This window comes from Eptatretus burgeri, chromosome 12, assembly GCF_056783735.1.
Source record: "Eptatretus burgeri isolate ZD-2024b chromosome 12, Ebu_testis_v1, whole genome shotgun sequence".
NCBI lineage: Eukaryota > Metazoa > Chordata > Myxini > Myxiniformes > Myxinidae > Eptatretus > Eptatretus burgeri.
Genome location: NC_140972.1, coordinates 75091862 through 75110646, shown reverse-complemented (window position 1 = coordinate 75110646; position 18785 = coordinate 75091862). Strand labels below are relative to the sequence as shown.

Below are 18785 nucleotides of genomic sequence, written 5' to 3'. Positions count from 1 at the left end.
ATACCAGAGTCCAAGGGGGGCCAGGTTTAATGGCAGAGCTGAGCTGTTTAGGGAGTTGAAGCATAAAACTGAACGTGTGCTGAGGGTGGACAAGGAGGCCTATGTGCGAGGAATCTGTGAAGAGGTAGAGTATCACCTGTGGACAAGTGATTCTCGTCCTGGTTACAGGGGAATTCATGCATTGCGTTCCGCTAAGCCCATCCCTCGGTGTACTGCATTTAGAGCAGCGGGTGGTGGGCTCTTGACAGAGGAGTCTGAGGTAAAGGCCTGCTGGGCCAGTTACTTTGAGTGGCTGTACCAGGCTGACCCACAAGCTGTTGAGTTGGATGTCAGGGGTGTTACCATCCCTATTACTGTTCCTCCAATCAAATGTGATCTACCTTCCTTTGTTGAAACATAGGCTGTGGTGAACTGGTTGAAATGGGATAAAGCACCTGAGATCTGTGGCATTCATGCTGAACTTCTCATGGCTGGTGGAAATGCTGTACTCATGTCATTGCATGCAGTTCTGTATTCTGCTTGGAACACAGGCACCATCCCAACTGACTGGAAGAGGGCCTTGTTGTCTCTCTCTGGAAAGGGAAGGATGATCGCCAGGACGGCAACAACCACCAAGGGATGATGCTGCTTTCAGTGCCGAGCAAGGTCTTTGCTCGGATAATTCTTGATATGGTTCCCATCATCTGCTTGAACACCAGAGCAGTCAGGCTTTATATCAAAGAGGTCAACAATTGGCCATATCCTTGCTCTCCAGGTCCTCACCGAACACAGATGAGATTTTCAGCAGGGGCTGCTTGCAGCCCATGTTGATCTCTGTAAAGCGTTTGATTCAGTGAATTGGGATGCCCTCTGGAGGATTCTTGGTCCTCGTGGGCTGCACGAAAACTGATCAATCTGATGTCTGAACTGTACTCTGGTACTGAGAGTGCTGTGAGATGTGATGGTACCATCTCTGACTTATTTCCAGTTGTTACTGGAGTTCGTCAGGGGTGTGTACTGGCCCCACACTTTTCAGCACTTGCATGGACTGGATTCTCGGGAGGATGTTGGAGAGATCAAGCTGTGGTGCATCGTTTGGGAATGTCAAGATCTCTGACCTTGATTTCGCATATGATGCAGTCATCTTTGTGGAGACTTTATATATCCTTTTGGGGGCCCTCGAGGTGCTGAATGAGGAGTCTGAGCCGCTGGGATTATGGGTTTCCTGGGTCAAAACTGAGATCCACGCTTTCAATGACATCTCGGATGCCGCTGTCCTGTCTGTGCCTGTTTGTGGTGAGGATGTTGAGGTCGTGGAGAGATTCACTTACCTTGGCAGTGATATTCATGTCTCTGCTGGCTGTGAGTCAGAGGTCAATAGACGTCTGGGTCGGGCCTGGGGAGTCATGGATTCACTGGATCATGGGGTGTGGCACTGCCGGTACCTGTGCGGGAGGACGAAAGTCCGAGTCTTCAGGTCCTTGGTGCTTCCAGTCTTGCTCTATAGATGCGAGACTTGGACTCTGACCAAGGATCTGAGACGGAGACTTCATTCCTTTGGTACCAAGTCTCTTCGGAGAATCCTTGGCTATAGCTGGTCAGATTTTGTGTCCAACGAGTGGTTGCTGAGAGAGACTCGGATGAGATTTGTTACCTGCATTGTCCGTGAGCGTCAGTTGCGGCTGTATGGACATGTGGCGCGTTTTCCTGACGCTGATCCTGCTCACCAGATTCTCTCAGCGAGGGAGTCTCGTGAGTGGAGGAGGCCAATGGGCCGACCACGTGCCTCGTGGTTGCAGCAGGTTAGGGTTAGATGTTGTTGAGGTCATGGAGAGATTCACTTATGCTGGCAGTGATATTCATGTCTCCGCTGGCTGTGAGCAAGAGGTCAATAGACGTCTGGGTGGGGCCGAGGTATTTATGGATTCACTGGATCATGGGGTGTGGCGCTATCAGTACCTGTGCAGGAGGACAAAAGTCCGAGTCTTCAGGTCCTTGGTGCTTCCAGGCTTGCTCTGCAGTGAGGCTTTGACTCTGATCAGGGATCTGAGATGGAGACTTAACTCCTTCGCTACCAGGTCTCTTCTGAGAATCCTTGGCTCTCACTGGTCGGACTTTGTGTCCAACGATCGATTGCTGAGAGAGACCCTTAATTTCATTTGTTTCTTGTGTCGTCTGTGAGTGTCAGCTGCGGCATGTGTCTTGTTTTCCTGTCGCTGATCCTGCTCTCCATATTCTCTCAGCGAGGGAGCCTCGTGAGTGGAGGAGGCCAATGGGCCGACCACGTGCCTCGTGGTTGCAGCAGGTTCATCAGCATCTCAAGGAGATGGGGATGGGCCAGGCATCTGCCTGTGGGATGGCCAGACGGAGGCCCCTGGAGTACCAGCTGAAAGTGGATGCAGTGACACGCTGCTCCGACGCATGCTTCCATACCTGACCTGACATGACTGGATAAGTGTTAATTTGGTGTTGTTCCTGGTACTCATTTTGCTCACCTTGAAAGGATGACAGACTGAGTCAACCTGTCTGCTGTTATTTGGGCACAACTGGTGTTTTAACTCATGACCCTTAGATCCTTAGCCAACCGCCTTAACCGTTAGGCCACCACCAGCCACGGGTCTTAGATGGCCATTTTATTTTGTAACCCGTGTCATTTTTCTATACTTTCCCCTCAACTTGCACTAACTGCTAACCAACAGGTGCGCTGAATATTTGAATATACTTTTGAACATTCTCTACAATTGACTGGTTCAAGCTCACCTTAATTTAGATCAACCTCATTGTTGTAGGTTTGAAGAGAAACCATTGGTGGAGCATAGGGTGAGACAATCTTAGTGACACACATACAACAGTGGGCAGTCTTAGTTGGAGAGTTATAGGGAGATTTGAATGGTGTTGAGCAGTTAGGGAGTTGCAGCATTGAAGAAGAGGTTGGAGAGAGGAATCTCATCCAGCTTTTAAAGTTGGTGTGCACAGCAACACTGGTTCGAAGTGATGCTTGTTTGATAGCGTTTCTGTCTCTCTTCATGAGCTACAGTTTGACTACCCTGTTTTTAAAGATGGTGATATTTTCAAGGCTCTTTCACCTGGACCCTTTGCTGAGCCAATCTGCACACTTTGGTGCCTTCAGGATTCCTTCACTTTCTATGAGACTGCAATGCCACTGCAGCTGTTCTCATGCCCAGATTACCTTCAGGGCTCCTCTGTCTTAGCTGAGTGCATTGCCCTGCATGCTGCCAATGCTTCAAGGGTGCCTCTTATGGTTTGCCTTTTCAAACGTGGCTTTGCATGGTGCTTTGTTTGAAAACGGTAATCTCCTCGTACATGCTGTTGCTGGTATCTTGCACCATGTCCTCTTGCTCTGAGCACCCTTCCAACAGGACTGATTTTTCTCAATTTTTATTCAGTCCAACACTTTTATGTTTTATTTCTTACCCTTTGCGCTTTTAGCTCATCTGTTTGCTCTTGGCATTATAAGTAGTGCTTATCATTGATATTTTGTGACGATTGGTTTCTGTTATTATGTGCCTTGAATTATTTGTTTGTAATCAAGGTGATGTTATTCATTCGCTTCTGTGGTGTCAATTAGACTCCGAATTAAACCAGTTTCGTCTCGTTTCCATTCTACTTGATCAGCCATTTCAGCTCGTATTACAAAGATATCTTCTGGATGTTGCAAACTGACACACATTACAATATTTTCATTTAATATATTGTCTTGTAACACATTATGTGAAAAGTTTTATGAACTGGTATTTTAAAAATGATATGGTACGCTTCCTGTTCCTCATTACATAGTGTATTTTTCTCACTTTAATTTTACTTTCCTTTAATTTATTTAACTAGTTAGTGTATGTCATGTTACTTGAATCTACACAAGATCTTTCACCTGTTTTATTTATTTATCCCTTCTTGTGGTTTCTCACCACTTTAATATTTTTGTTTTTTACAATACTTAAGATGGTGTGTGCATACACATCCACATCTACTCCATCCACACTCTTATTTGAGCCTTGCATGATATACTTATATATCAAATGTCTTCTGTGAGTCACTATTACAAATAAAAAATTTCCAGTTTTGCTACTCTTTTCAGAAAGCAATAACAATGATTTAATTTTTTTTTTTGTCATTGTTGGTATGAATCTGATTAATTGATTTGATTGGATGACATTTGAGCCATTTGTTTGAGTAATCCAATTGATAACATTAGATTTGGATGCTGGGAATTTCTGCAGTTCTCATTCTATTTATTATTTCAGCTGACAACAGGACAAAGAAGCGGGTTGCCCACAGGGATCAGAAACAGGACTTCTCTGCCTTCAAACCATCTGAAAGCCTGGCAAAGATAAAGATATCTCCTCAGCTGCTTTTAGCCACCCACCGCTTTCTGGTGGCAGGTGAGGGTACAGTGTAGTCGACTGGCATTGCCGAGCACATTTTGGCGGTGCCATGGTGTTTTGAAGAGGAAATTGTGTGTGTGTGTGTGTGTGTGTGTGTGTGTGTGTGTGTGTGTGTGTGTGTGTGTGTGTGTGTGTGTGTGTGTGTGTGTGTGTGTGTGTGCGTGCGCGCGCAAAAGGGGGGGGTGTGAGTGTGAGTGTGTAAGAATTTTCAAAGCAGAACCTATAGACAGAATGTGGTGGACCATTTTAATGACGAGTAAGAATTTCTTTAAATGTCTGATTTGGAGGTTCAAAAACTATTTTTTTTTATTATGGAAATAACTATAGCTCTTCATCATCTCTGCTATTCATCCTTTCCATCAGAGTTGGAAGCCTTCAAGCCTGCCCAAGTGACAGAGAAGATTCTCCTGCGGTTGTTGAAGCACCCTGATGTCTTCCATGATATGAAGTTTGATGACAAGAACCGCAAGGCATCAGAACATTACCTGTATACTCAGGGTCGGCCTGCAGACTACTTCATCCTCATTTTACAGGTTTGAACACCACAAGGTGATTGGGGTCTCCTGTAAGATCCTTGGAGAATGTACTCGGCTGTATATTTTTTTTAAACAGATATAGTTTTTGGTTCACGAGCGCCAGCCAGAGTGACCACTATATTCGTTATGTCTGTGTGTCTGTCTGTTTGGTCGCCGAAATAGGTGACCCTTAGTCAGTAATTCTGTCTGTTTGTTTGGATGTTTTATTGGATGTTTGTTCGTTTGTCATCAGCATAATTGGTAGTAAACGTGGGCGTATTTTGACCAAACTTGGGTGGTCGGTACATCTTATGACCTAGTGCTTTGGAAATTGTGATGGTTGCTGGGGACGCTTTGGTTCCCGAGCAACAACCGAAAAACCTTCAAAATCGGTACCGTTCACACGAAATCAATTCCGAAAGCCATTATCCCACGTAGGGTTATGAAATTTGGCACAAATGATCTACAGGTGATGCTCTATCAAATATATTCCGGTTTTTGTGATATATGGAATACTTTACCCGCAGCGCCCCCTACAATTAGGGTATACGCGAAAATTGAAGGCCCCCGAGCGACCAGGTGAGTGCATCGATACGAATGAAACTTTGCAGGTTCATGGTACTCAATGAGTACTACAACTTTGCCTCAGGACATATTGACCGATTTCGCTTAGGTCAGGGGTCAAAGGTCAATTAGTGCAAAAATCGATAATATGCGAGAGCTGGAGGTGCCTTCGCGCCAAATGCTACTCCTCCTAGGGTTATGGTCGGATGGTCATGAAAATTCACACTAATCATCTGGAATACATTGTGCACAAACGATCGAGCCGGATTTTCGATTTAGATCTTTGTTCATCCACAGCACCCCCTCGAACTTTGGGGATTTCCGATTTCAAACCGCATTTTCGGTACTTTTCATTCAAATGGATACCGAGTAGTTATCAGTAGATGTAACTGGATGAGATTTGATATGCATAATCTTAAGGTGATTCCCCATCCGCTATATGACATCCATTTTGCTCTATATCTTATAGTTTCCATGCTCGGCGACCCATCGTCACCTACCGGCTTGTCTGTCTGTGTGTCTGTCTGTCCAGAGCATAACTCCGTGCACTTTGATCCCATCTTGATGAAACTTGGTTATGTGTTCGATATCAATGTCTAGTTGTGTTTTCCTGGATAAGGGCATGCTACGCCCATTGTGGGCGGATGAATGAGGAGCATGCTACACCCAAAAAATAGCCATTTTTAGGGGTAGTCGGATTAAAAATCTATCTTGTCCTGGGGAATTGACTGAATGGAATGGGTTCTTTGGTATTTGAATAGCAAAATGAATTATCTAAAACTTGTCGTCGTCTGATTTTTCATTTTCGTCCCAAGGTCAAGGTCACAAGGTCAAAAACTTAGAAAATTGCGAGAGCTAGGATGCCTTGAGAGCTCGGATGTCAAACCTTGAGAGCTCGGATGACAATATTTTTATGCATAATCTTGAGGTCATTCCCCACCTAAAGTCTTGAAACAATTTTGCTCTATCTCGAACACCTTGCCCGTGGCGCCCCCTTCAAGTTTGTTTTTACGCTGATTTCATCAAAGTATGGATAATCCGAGGAGTGGTGCGAAATGCCATATAGCCATATATGACGTTATATTGTTCCTGGAATGTTGCAGAGGAAGTTTTGCACCAAAGGTCATAATCCTTGACCTTTGACCTTTAAAGGCCACAAAGGTCAAATTTTCAAAGTTGTGGGAATCGAACCGGGTTTTCGACCTTCTTCGTCAAACTAACTCCAATAAGCTATCCAGCACGTATTCTGTTTCCTTTTTTTAATGTCCAAAACATTGTTTTGTGACCTTTAAAGGTTATGCAAAGGTCAAATTTTGAAAGTTGTTGAACGAAACCAGGTTTTCAACATTTTGCAGCTAATAACCTGTCACTCGTACCACATCATGTTGATCATTTTTATAACTTGGTCAAAAATTATCACATTGTCTCATCCTTGACTTCTGAAACAATCTACATCGTCAAATACCGCTCGTGAACCATCGTCGTCTTCAGACTTGTTTGTTCCCTTTTGGGTGCGGAATTGTTCTTCAACCACCAAAATTTTACATACTGAGAAAGTACGATTTCTTTTTGGGTAGAAATGTTTGATTTATGCCCCCTGCTTCTCTTTACTGTCCATCCTGGTAAAATATAATTCCCTGCATTTATTTTATCAATACCTTCATTATCTTTGTTTTGAAATATCGTGCTATATATGGTGTTTCGCTTCATCTCTCAATTGTGAAGAATCTCCTGAAATAAAAATGCAAGTATGCAGATCCAGTTCTTCACCAAAATTGAATCTATTTGTCCTTGTCACACACCCCAACCTCTCCACCAAGTTCTGTCCAAATCCGTCCATAACTTTCTGAGATATCCTGCTCACAGGCAGACAGACAAACAGGGGTGAATACATCACCTACATCCACCTTTGGTGGCAGAGGTAACAAAGTCCATTCTTCCTCAGCTGCTCCGCCTAGCCCTAGTCTGTCTTATCCTGGAATCAATCCATTGGCTCAATGGACCCCTACTACAGCAGTAACCAAAACTGTACACAATATTCTAGGTAAGGCCATACTAAATTCCTGCACAAGGTTAACATCTTTTTTTAATCTATAAATGACCTCCCTGTGAAGACAACCTAAAATCCCATTCGCTTTTACTATTGCTGCTTGACAAAGTGGTGACTGCTCACATCCCATATAGACAAACAACCCTAAATACTTCTGTGTCACATTCTCCAAGATTGCCTCTTGCATTATGTAGTCATTGTATTCATTATTCTTACCCATTCCCAGCACCTTACATTTCCTAATGTTAAACTGTATCTTCCAATATTTTGCCCAATCGATGAAAGTATCTAGACTTTCCTGAAATATTTTTCATCTGCAAATTTGAAAAAAAAATTAAAAGTACACTGAGGAACACACAAACAAATAGAGTATTCATAGAATACTTACCCCGTGCAATCTTGAGGACTTGGTGCAAGCCAACTTTCTGGTGGAAAATTTGTAATTGCATCTATCTACACTTTTGAGGGAAACATGTGCAAACTAGAAGGGTACTTGGTAGAGCGCATACTTCCGCCATGTATTGTCTGATCCAACAGAACACATCGGGCCCAATAAATTCTTGAAATATCAGGCTATAGATTCAGTCAGGTCAGGCCAGAGCTGAGCAGAGCTGACCAGGCCCCTGGAGTACCGGTGGAATGTGGACTCAGCGACGCGCTGCTCTGGCGCATGTTCCCATACCTGACCTGACCTATAGATTGTTTTTAGTGCTATCTCTCAATGGTGAAGAATCACTTAAAAAAATGCTAGTATCTGGATCCAGATCTTTAGTAAAATCTAATCGGTTCCTCTTTGTCACACTCCCAACCTGCCCACAAAATTTCATCCGAATCCGTCCACATCTTTTTGAGATATCCTGCACACAAACAAAGAGACAGGGGTGAAAGCATTACCTCCTTCCACCTTTGAAAAGTCTGCTCGAGAGTTCATTCATAAACCTTTACAAAGTAGCTTTTATTCTTGTTCTCAAGTGTTTTCATAACTACCAAGGCTGATAAAGACTCCAGAATAGATCGCTAAAGTATAAATCGGGAGCTCGTTAATTTGATCACCCATCACCCATACCTCCGTTCATCCTCCTTTTTGATCACCCATGTTTCACTGCCATACAACATCATGCTTCTAATGCAAGCTGTATAAAGTTTTCCCTTTAATCAGAGAGAGTTCCCTTTCGATATAGATAGAGGTAACAACTCCCTCAACTTCCTTCAGCCACTTCTAATTCTTGCATTCACTGCTGCCTCCACACCACCACCTGCACCAATCGTATCACCAAAGTCACAGAATTTATCTACACATTCCAGAGATATATCCCCATAAACTAACCTTTCCGCTCTCACAGGAGTCACTTGTTTTCCTGCGCAAACAGCACATTTGAAGTCAGGTGCCACCTGCAGTCTACCCCTGATGCCACTACACCTCTTGTGCACATACACACAATATTACACAGTTGCAGGATTTACACAATATTGAATTGCTCCCAACACCTTTTCTACAGACAGCACAGGGCCACCTCCCTCTTTTTCCACACTTCCTTCTCCCACACCACGAATCAGTACTTTCGTTTTCTCTGGATTCACTTTCAGTCCTCTGGCCTCCATACCCTCCTTCCATACGGCATATTTACCCATTACCTCTTCCATACTGTCGGCTATCAGCACTTGGTCATCAGCACTAGGGAATAACATAATGCAGACATGCACATTCTACGTACTCATGTATGTGACTGCTTAACCCTGCCTTTTGCTTCACGAGCACGGGTTAACAACCACAGCCACAGCAACAGTCGTATCAACATCAACAATACTTACGTGTTAAAAGATCCTCTTTTGCTTATTTCAGTGTATGGATGTATGTATTTACATCTGCACCTTTATAGAATCAAAAGTGGCTTGGCCAATCTCTATCAAATTTTGTGTATGTAATCGGGGAACCCAGTGTCAGGTCATCAGCACAAAATACCACCCCACTCTCCCCGTGAGGTTGGGGAGCAAGCATTTTTTGCCTGCACATGTGGAATAGTGCAAGTGGTTTAACCACTGATCACTGCTTGAGGAAGGGATGTAGTGACATCATATTTCCCTCATGGATGAGACGTGTATTAATAATCATAATAAATAGAACATTTCACACTGCAGAAAACAATTGAGGCTCGTAAGTGGAAATTGAAAGCATATTTTTAATTTCCTTTTAGGATTAAATAGGACACCTTTGAAATGCCCTTCACAGGCATATAGGGCTCTGTATGTATTCCACATTGTCCTAAGAATTAAAGTTTTTTTTCTGGGCATATTGACAAGTGTTTCTTATTGCTTTGATTTGTCTTGTCTTGTCCCTGGAGAAATATCACTCACCCTGCCCTCTATTTCAGGGCAAGGTGGAGGTGGAAGTTGGCAAGGAGGAAATGAAGTTTGAGGGTGGACCGTTCTCTTTCTATGGTGTGCCTGTGCTAATAATGGCTCCCTCACCATCAGGTTTGTGCACATTCTTGATGTCTCCATATATCTTGTGTCATCAGAGGTTTGTTGCTGTTCAAATATCTTGCCTTGTATGATCCCAAGTTGTATGTTTTGGGAATTTTAGGGGGGGGAAGGGTTTATGTCTTATGCAAAGGTGTAATAAATAACTGTGGGCTTTTTGTCAGGTCAGGTCAGGTCAGGTATGGGAGCATGCGCCAGAGCAGCACGTCGCTGTGTCCACTTTCCACCGGTACTCCAGGGGCCTCCGTCTGGCCATCCCCCAGGCAGATGCCTGGCCCATCCCCATCTCCTTGACATGCCGGTCAACCTGCTGCAATCACGAGGCACGTGGTCGGCCCATTGGCCTCCTCCACTCACGAGACTCCCTCGCTGAGAGAATCCGGTAGCAGGATCAGCGTCAGGAAAACGAGCCACATGTCCATACAGCACAGCTGATGCTCACGGACTATGCAGGTAACAAATCTCATTTGAGTCTCTCAGCAACCGCTCGTTGGACACAAAGTCCGACCAGCGATAGCCAAGGATTCTCCGAAGAGACCTGGTACCAAAGGAATTAAGTCTCTGTCTCAAATCCCTGTCAGAGTCCAAGTCTCGCATCCATACAGCAAGACTGGAAGCACCAAGGACCTGAAGACAGACTTTCGCCCTCCCGCACAGGTACCGGCAGTGCCACACCCCATTATCCAGTGAATCCATGACTCCCCAGGCCCGACCCAGACGTCGATTGACCTCTGACTCACAGCCAGCAGAGACATGAATATCACTGCCAAGGTAAGTGAATCTCTCCACGACCTCAACATCCTCACCACAAACAGGCACAGACAGGACAGCGGCATCCGAGATGTCATTGAAAGCCTGAATCTTAGTTTTGACCCAGGAAACCCGTAATCCCAGCGGCTCTGACTCCTCATTCAGCACCTCGAGGGCCCCCAAAAGGATATCTAAAGTCTCCACAAAGATCACTGCATCATCTGCGAAATCAAGGGCAGAGATCTTGACATTCCCAAACGATGCACCGCAGCTTGATCTCTCCGACATCCTCCCGAAAATCCCGAGAGCAAGTGCTGAAAAGTGTGGGGGCCAGTACACACCCCTGACGAACTCCAGTAACAACTGGAAATAAGTCAGAGATGGTACCATCACATCTCACAGCACTCTCAGTACCAGAGTACAGTTCAGACATCAGATCGATCAGTTTTGGTGGCACCCCACGAAGATCAAGAATCCTCCAGAGGGCATCCCGATTCACCGAATTGAATGCTTTACAGAGATCAACATAGGCTGCAAGCACCCCCTGCCAAAACTCTCGTCTGCGTTTGGTGAGGACCCGAAGAGCAAGGATACGGTCAATCTTTGACCTCTTTTGTGTGAAGCCTGACTCCTCTGGATGCTGCTGCTCAAGCAGATGGTGGCGAACCCTATCAAGAATTATCCGAGCAAAGACCTTGCCCGGCACTGAGAGCAGCATCACCCCTCGGTAGTTGTTGTCGTCTTGGCGATCACAACAAGGCCCCTCTTCTCGTCAGTTGGGATGATGCCAGTGTTCCAAGCAAAGCACAAAACTGCATGCAACGACAAGAGTGCAGCATTTCCACCAGCCTTGAGAAGTTTAGCATGGATGCCACAGATCCCTGGAGCTTTACCCATTTTCACCGCAGCCTGTGTTTCCACAAGCGAAGGTGGTCCACAGTTGATTGGAGGGTCAGCAACAGGGATTGTAACACCCCTGACGTCCAACTTGATAGCTGGTGGATCAGCCTGGTACAACCGCTCAAAGTAACCGGCCCAGCGGGCCTTCACTTCAGACTCCTCTGTCAAGAGCCTACCACCCTCTGCTCTAACTGCAGTACACCGAGGGATGGGCTTGGATGAACGCAATGCACAAATTCCCCTGTAAACAGGACGAGAATCCCTTGACCACAGGTGATGCTCTACCCCCTCACAGATTCCTCGCACATAGGCCTCCTTGTCCACCCTTATCGCACATACAGTTTTACGCCTCAACTCCCTGAACAGCTCAGCTCTGCCATTCAGCCTGGCCCTGTGACTCTTGTTAATGGTATCCAGTGTCCCTTGAAAGACAAAATTCTTCTTTGCCCGACGGTGAGTTTCAAGACATCCACCGGCAACAAGAAGGACGGTGGTCTTGAAGGCACTCCACAACTCTTCAGGACCTCCCAAAGCACCCAGACTCCTCAAATCTCCACTCAGCCTGTTTGCAAACTCCTCAGCTCCCCTCTCATCCTTGAGCTTGCCAACATCCATCCTCGGCTGGGATGGTACCGTTCTCCTGGATTTAAGGGGCAATTTCAGAGTTGCTACAACAAGCCGGTGGTCAGCATTGAGGAACTGAGCACTCGGGTAGACCCTGCAGTTCTGGATCATCTTCCAGCGACCATCAACGAGGACATGGTCAATCTCCTTTGCCACACCGCCAGCGTTGGAATACCAAGTCCAGCGATGTGCTTGTGGGTGCTGAAACCATGAACCCGGCACTCTAAGTCCATGACTTCTTGCAAAGTCAAGGAACTTAGTACTATTCTGGTTCATAGTTCCTGACCCATGGGGACCAACACACATCTCATAACCATCCCTTTCAGTTCCAGTCGATGCATTGAAATCCCCCAAGACTAGAAGTGTATCTCGTCTGGGGCACTGATCAACCACAGACTCGAGCGTGGCATAGAATGCATCTTTCACGGTGAGATCACTCGCCTCAGTTCGAGCATAAACAGAGACCAGGGAAATGACACCTAAGGAGTGACGAATCCTTTGTCTCATAATACGCTCGTTGACCGGTGTTACCTCAATTATCATTGGGGTCAGCTTATTGGACACAGCTACAGCAACTCCTTGGGAATGGTAACCATCAGAGCGACCAGACCAATAGTAGGTGTAACCACCCACCATGATCTTGCCGCAATCCGGTCTCTGAACCTCAGAGAGTGCTGCAATACTGATGTCCAAACTCTTGAGCTCAGATGATAGCAGAGACAGGTGATCATCCTCTCTTCGGGATAGGGCATTCCAGGCACCCACCCGAAGGGACCGCCTCAGGTTAACCCAAGGAGACCGCCGTCTGGTGGACGACACCTCAGCACCACTCCGACACACTCTCCCGCAATCTGACCCGGGAATGTTACCCCGTGGTTTCCCTCCTGTCATAAAAGATTGGTGGTCCCGGAGGCTTTGCCCCAACCCCGTCATCCGGTGAGCTGCCCTGCGAAGGAAAGCTGCACAGGAGGTACTGCCACGGAGTTGGTTTTCAGATTTCTTTGCGTTTTTGTGTTTTGTGGAATGAAGGGTTTTACTGTGGCTGGAGTGCAAATCCTGTCACCAACCTCCTAATAAGAAGTAACCCAACTGCAGGAGGACGTCCGCAGACACTGTTGGGCACTAGATATGGATGGCCGTTGGCTCACAAGGAGCTCCTCCACCCTTTGTGATGGAGCTCCTCCGCCCTCTGCTTTTTGTGATGGTAACAGATGTGGCCAATTAACCACAAGACAGCCATTTCACAGGCTTCCGTGCTTCACCCAACATCTTCAAGAACTCAGACTGTCTTTGTCGAGAACGATTGGCAGAAGAGAAAGCAATACTTGCACTACTACTCCACTACATTTTATACCTTTGAATAGATTCCACCATAAAGTGTCAACATACTGTCCTTTTAAATTGCCATCCATGCAACATCAAGATTAAAAAGGTGCAATGACATCTGATGCAATATATTTTGGAAAATAGCTGGAAAATAAATCGAGCACACGACAACAAAGTCTGCAATATTGTTTGCTATTCCAGACAACATATTATAACTAGAAAGCACCTAAAAATGCAAAGCCTATCCATATCCACTTTATACTTCAACTAAACTGAACTAAAACGAGTTTAAAAATTTTTTTACATTTTATTAATTTGTGTTCTCCATATTCTAATGATAAAGGTTTGTTGAAGACTTGATGACAAAACTTGGTCAGAAACTCATTTCCCAATTGGAACCTTGTCTCATTAATGTCATTAGTTTTCAAATATAAACGACTTTTGTATAGGGCTGGGGCTTTTATGCTTTTATCCTCTTTGCCAGTAGTTTTTATTGAGGGATTTGTGGGATATATAAGAACATCTGAAACATGTATCACAAGGATGCATTTAGGAGATTCTGCAATGCTTGTTAACCATGATTTGTGTTCATGTTAGCTCTTGTTTTATGCTTATTGCATCATCTTGAGGCATGGGTTCCTCTTTTTAAATGGATTTTGGCTTCCATGTTTTGTTTTGTTTTTCTTTTTTTGCGTTTTGACTTTTCCTGGCACCATTGTAAACTTTTGACTTTCTCCAACGTTATTCTGCACTTTTATAATGCTGCAATGATGCAACTTAAAGCCCTCACCCCACAGATTCATGACGCGTCCGCTCAACCCTGTGTCCAAGAGGGCTGAAAAGTCTCAATTTATGCTCACTTCACATCCGCTGGCTTTCATCAGTCGTAAAATGTAAGCATTTTTCCTGCTCTGTTCACTCATCTATGCCCAAAACAGCACCGATGTAAATACCTTATTTTTCTATGTACCCTTAATGCAGCACCTTTAGCATTTTGATGGTAGATTTTAAAATCTCCAATTAGCTCTAAAATGCAAAAGCAAATGAGAACACAGTCTTGGACCAACTTCCCACCAGAGCTTTTTGGTGAGAGAATATACAGAGAAATTGAACAATATTAATAACATTGCTGAGTTCAGACTTGTTGGAGTGGGGAGGCAGATGGGGGTGGGGGTTGTGAACATTAAATGTTCAAGCAAAACTGTTGCTAGAATTGCAACACATGTAAAAACAAAAGTTATTCAAGAACAGGTCAAACTAAATAATCGAGCGTTTGCATTCGTGCTGTTTGGGGCAGAGGCAAGTGAGTCCAGACGTAGGAGACTCTCCTTACATTTTCAGTCACTGACTTATTCGGCAAGTAGTGAACAAATGTGTATGACTGCTGAGCTTTCTTGAAAAGGCAGGGGCGAAGAGCACTGATATTGAGACTGTTGAGCACGGGATTTTAAGTTGTGTTTTCACAGCATTATATTACAGGAGGGCATTGCCATTCGCGAATTCGCTCTGTTTTGATAAATTTATTGAGGCAAGGTTTATGGATTGCGGTCAATGCACTCAAATAATCTTGGGTTGGGGTGGGAACTATTTTCTCTCGTGTGCCAACACGCAAGTATAAAGCTGGTGTGCCGTGGAAGAATATGTCTGCCATTTTCTCTCTCCCTCAACAACAACAACAACAACAACAATAGTCTGCCCGTGCCCAGCATCCCGCAAAGTTATACTATGCCGCTCTCATGACTCTGATTCATTATGTTTTTTTTTGTGTGCCCTTGTAACAGACATCTGAAATAAAATCAAGTGGTAGAGAGCCTCGTGAAAAGAGTCAGAAAAAAGTGATGTCTTTTACTGATAAAGTGGATTTATTGGATCGATTATAGAGAGGTGAGAATTTGGCTTCTGTTGCTTGCCATTATGGGATTCAATGAGTTAACCGTAAAATACTGTTACGGTGCTGGTGGTTAGGGTTAAACCCCCGACCCAATTTGTGGTGACGGGCGGTTAACACTGCCAGCCCGGATAGCCGAGCGGTTTTCCTTAGGAGGCGGACACGTTGATCCTCGGAGGTTATAATGCGCACTGAAGGGGTGGGGCGTGGCACTGGTGGAGTGTCGGAGGGAAAGATGGATGCACAGGGGGGTTCATACTCGAACCCCACGACAAATACACAGACACTTCAACTTCAAATAAGCGTGGGAATTTAATGACGAGAAATATTTACAAGGGGATAATGCAAAATGTGAAAAATGAACGTGAGATAAGTTAAACCTAAAGTCAAGGCACCTCTACACACAGACTTCAATACAGACAAGAGGAAATAAAATAAAATAAAATCCTTCCTTTATGCTGGCACTTCGCTTGGTCCAGATGTGGTCTTTGTGGAACTTGGAATCGAGGCGTTTCGTCCTGCATGTGTAGACTCACCCAAAAAATGGTGCCAAGCCGCTCTCTCGCAGCGGGAAAAACGTACGTCAGGCAATTTGTGTGTGGTATTCAATACCAAGGCTCAGAGACCCCATGCAGCTTCCTCGCGTGTCAATCCTCCTCACCGACCCGCTGCTTTTCAGAATATCGCTGTCCCCTTCGGTGACATACACAAGGCCCCGGCGTCCGTCTCTCACAATCCAACCAAGAGCCAATGGCCGGTGTCTTGTTCAGTATGTGAGCCAATTCGCCTCATATCAGCACGAATATAAGAATCGTGCAATCTTCTTGAATCGTCGAAGGAAAGCCAGCCGTAAAGCCCTGTTCTTACAGGCCATCTCCTATCTACATTCTCTCTCGACCGCGTGCGTCCCTTACACCGAACTGAACCAACAAAGCCACCCACCTCTGTCATCCAATATGTCAATGAAAGCCTGGATCTTAGTTGTGATCCAGGAAACCCATAATCCCAGCGGCTCCGACTCCTCATTCAGCACATTGAGGGCCGCCAAAAGGATATCCAGAGTCTCCGCAAAGATGACTGCATCATCTGCGAAATGAAGGTCAGAGATCTTCACATTCCCAAATGAAGTGCCGCAGTTTGATCTCTCCAACATTCTCCCCAGAATCCAGTCCATGGAAGCACTGAAAAGTGTGGGGGGCCAGTACACACCCCTGAAAAACTCCAGTAACAACTGGAAATAAGTCAGAGATGGTATCACCACATCTCACAGAACTTTCAGTACCAGAGTATCGTTAAGACAACAGATTGACCAGTTTTTCGTGGCACCCCACGAAGACCAAGAATCCTCGAGAGGGCATCCCGATTCACCGAATCAAATGCTTTGCAGAGATCAACATAGGCTGCAAGCGGCACCTGCCGAAACTCTCATCTGCATTCAGTGAAGACCCGAAGGGCAAGGATACGTTTAATCATTGACCCATTTGGTTTAAACCCTGACTGCTCTGGTGCCCAAGCAGATAATGGCAAACCCGATAAAGAATTTTCCGAGCAAAGACCTTGCCCCGGCACTTAGCAATGCGTCACCCCTCGGTAGTTGTTGTAGTCCTGGCGATCACCTTTCCCTCTCAGAGAGGGACAACAAGGCCCCTCTTCCAGTCAGTTGGGATGAGGCCTGTGTTCCAGGCAGAGCACAGAACTGCATACAACGACATGAGTACAGCATTTCCACCAGCCTTGAGAAGTTCAGCATGGATGCCACAGATCCCAGGAGCTTCACCCATTTTCAAGCGGTTCACTGCAGTCTGTTTTTCCACAAACGAAGGTGGATCAGAGTTGATTGGAGGGTCAGTAATAGGGATAGTAACACCTCTGACATCCAATTCAACAGCTGGTGGGTCAGTCTGGTACAGCTGCTCAAAGTAACCAGCCCTGCGGGCCTTCACTTCAGACTCTTCTGTCAAGAGCCCACCACCCTCTGCTCTAACTACAGTACACCGAGGGATAGGCTTGGAGGAATGCAATGTGCAAATTTCCCTAGAAGCAGGACGAGATTCACTTGACCGCAGGTGATGCTCCAACCCCTCACAGATTCCTCGCACATAGGCCTCCTTTTCCACCGTCAGCACACGTACAGTTTTACGCCTCAGCTCCCTGAAGAGCTCAACTGTGCCATTAAGCCTGGCCCTGCGATCTGCTGAATGGTATCCAGTGTCCCCTGAGAGAGAAAATTATTTTTTAGCCCTTCAGTGAGTTCCAAAACATCCATCGGCAATGTCAAGGATGGTGATCTTGAAGGTACTCCACAACTCTTTAGGATTCCCCAAAGCAGCCAGACCCTCCAAATTCCCACTCAGCCTGTTCGCAAACTCCTCAGTTGCCCTCTCATCCTTGAGCTTGCCAACATCCGGCCTAAACTGGGATGGTACCATTCTCTCAGATTTAAGCTGTAATTTCAGAGTTGCTACCTCAAGCCTGTGGTCGGTTTTGAGGAAATGAGCGCCCCGGTCGACCCTGCAGTTCTGGATCATCCTCCATTGACCATCAACGAGCACATGGTCGATCTCCTTTGCCATACCGCCGGCGTTGGAATACCAAGTCCAGTAATGAGCCTGTGGGCTCTGAAACCACGATCCAGCCACCCTAATCCTTGATTTCTTGCAAAGTCAAGGAACTTAGTGCTACTCTGGTTCACAGTTCCTGACCCATGGGAACCAACACATGTCTCATAACCATCCCTATCAATTCCAGTCGATCCAATTAAATCCCCCAAGACTAGAAGAGTATCTTGCCTGGGGCACTGATTAAGCACAGACTTGAGTGTGGCATGGAATGCTTCCTTTACGTTGAGATCACTCGCCTCAGTCGGAGTATATGCAGAGACCAGGGAAACGACACTCAAGGAGTGACGAATTCTCAGTCTCATAATACACTCGTTGACCAGAGTTACCTCAATTATCATTGGAGTCAGCTTATTGGCTACAGCTACAGCAACTCCTTGGGCATGTAAACCATCAGAGCGACCAGACCAATAGTAGATGTTATCACCTGCCATGATCGCGCCACTATCCGGTCTCCGAACCTCAGAGTGCTGCAATGAAAATATATGCATGGATGTCACAATCTTGGAGTATGATGTTCAAATGCTTGATGTCAGATGATAAAAGAGACAGGTTATCATCCTCTCTTAGGGAGAGGACATTCCAGGCACCAACCCGAAGTGACCGACTCAGGTTAACCCAAGGAGACTGCCATCTGGTGGACGACACCTCAGCACCACCCGACATACACTAATGCAATCTGACAGT

General features: G+C 45.6%; 1 protein-coding gene across 9 annotated transcripts in view; it reads left to right on the top strand.

Annotated features, from left to right (window-relative positions):
* Window positions 1-18785, top strand: part of LOC147015929 (metal transporter CNNM2-like) — a 144596-nt gene that overhangs the window by 55868 nt on the left and 69943 nt on the right. For 7 of the 9 annotated variants that reach the window (XR_015049926.1, XM_085848554.1, XM_085848553.1 and 4 more), the window contains exons 3-5: window positions 4242-4379; window positions 4746-4915; window positions 9884-9986. Coding sequence is in view for 8 of the 9 variants with exons in the window: in XM_085848554.1 (XP_085704680.1) it covers window positions 4242-4379; window positions 4746-4915; window positions 9884-9986 (411 nt within the window). In the remaining variant the exon portion in view is untranslated. Of the gene's footprint in view, window positions 1-4241; window positions 4380-4745; window positions 4916-9883; window positions 9987-10156; window positions 10761-18785 lie in introns of those variants that run through there. The other 2 variants (XM_085848558.1, XM_085848559.1) reach the window with 2 other exon arrangements.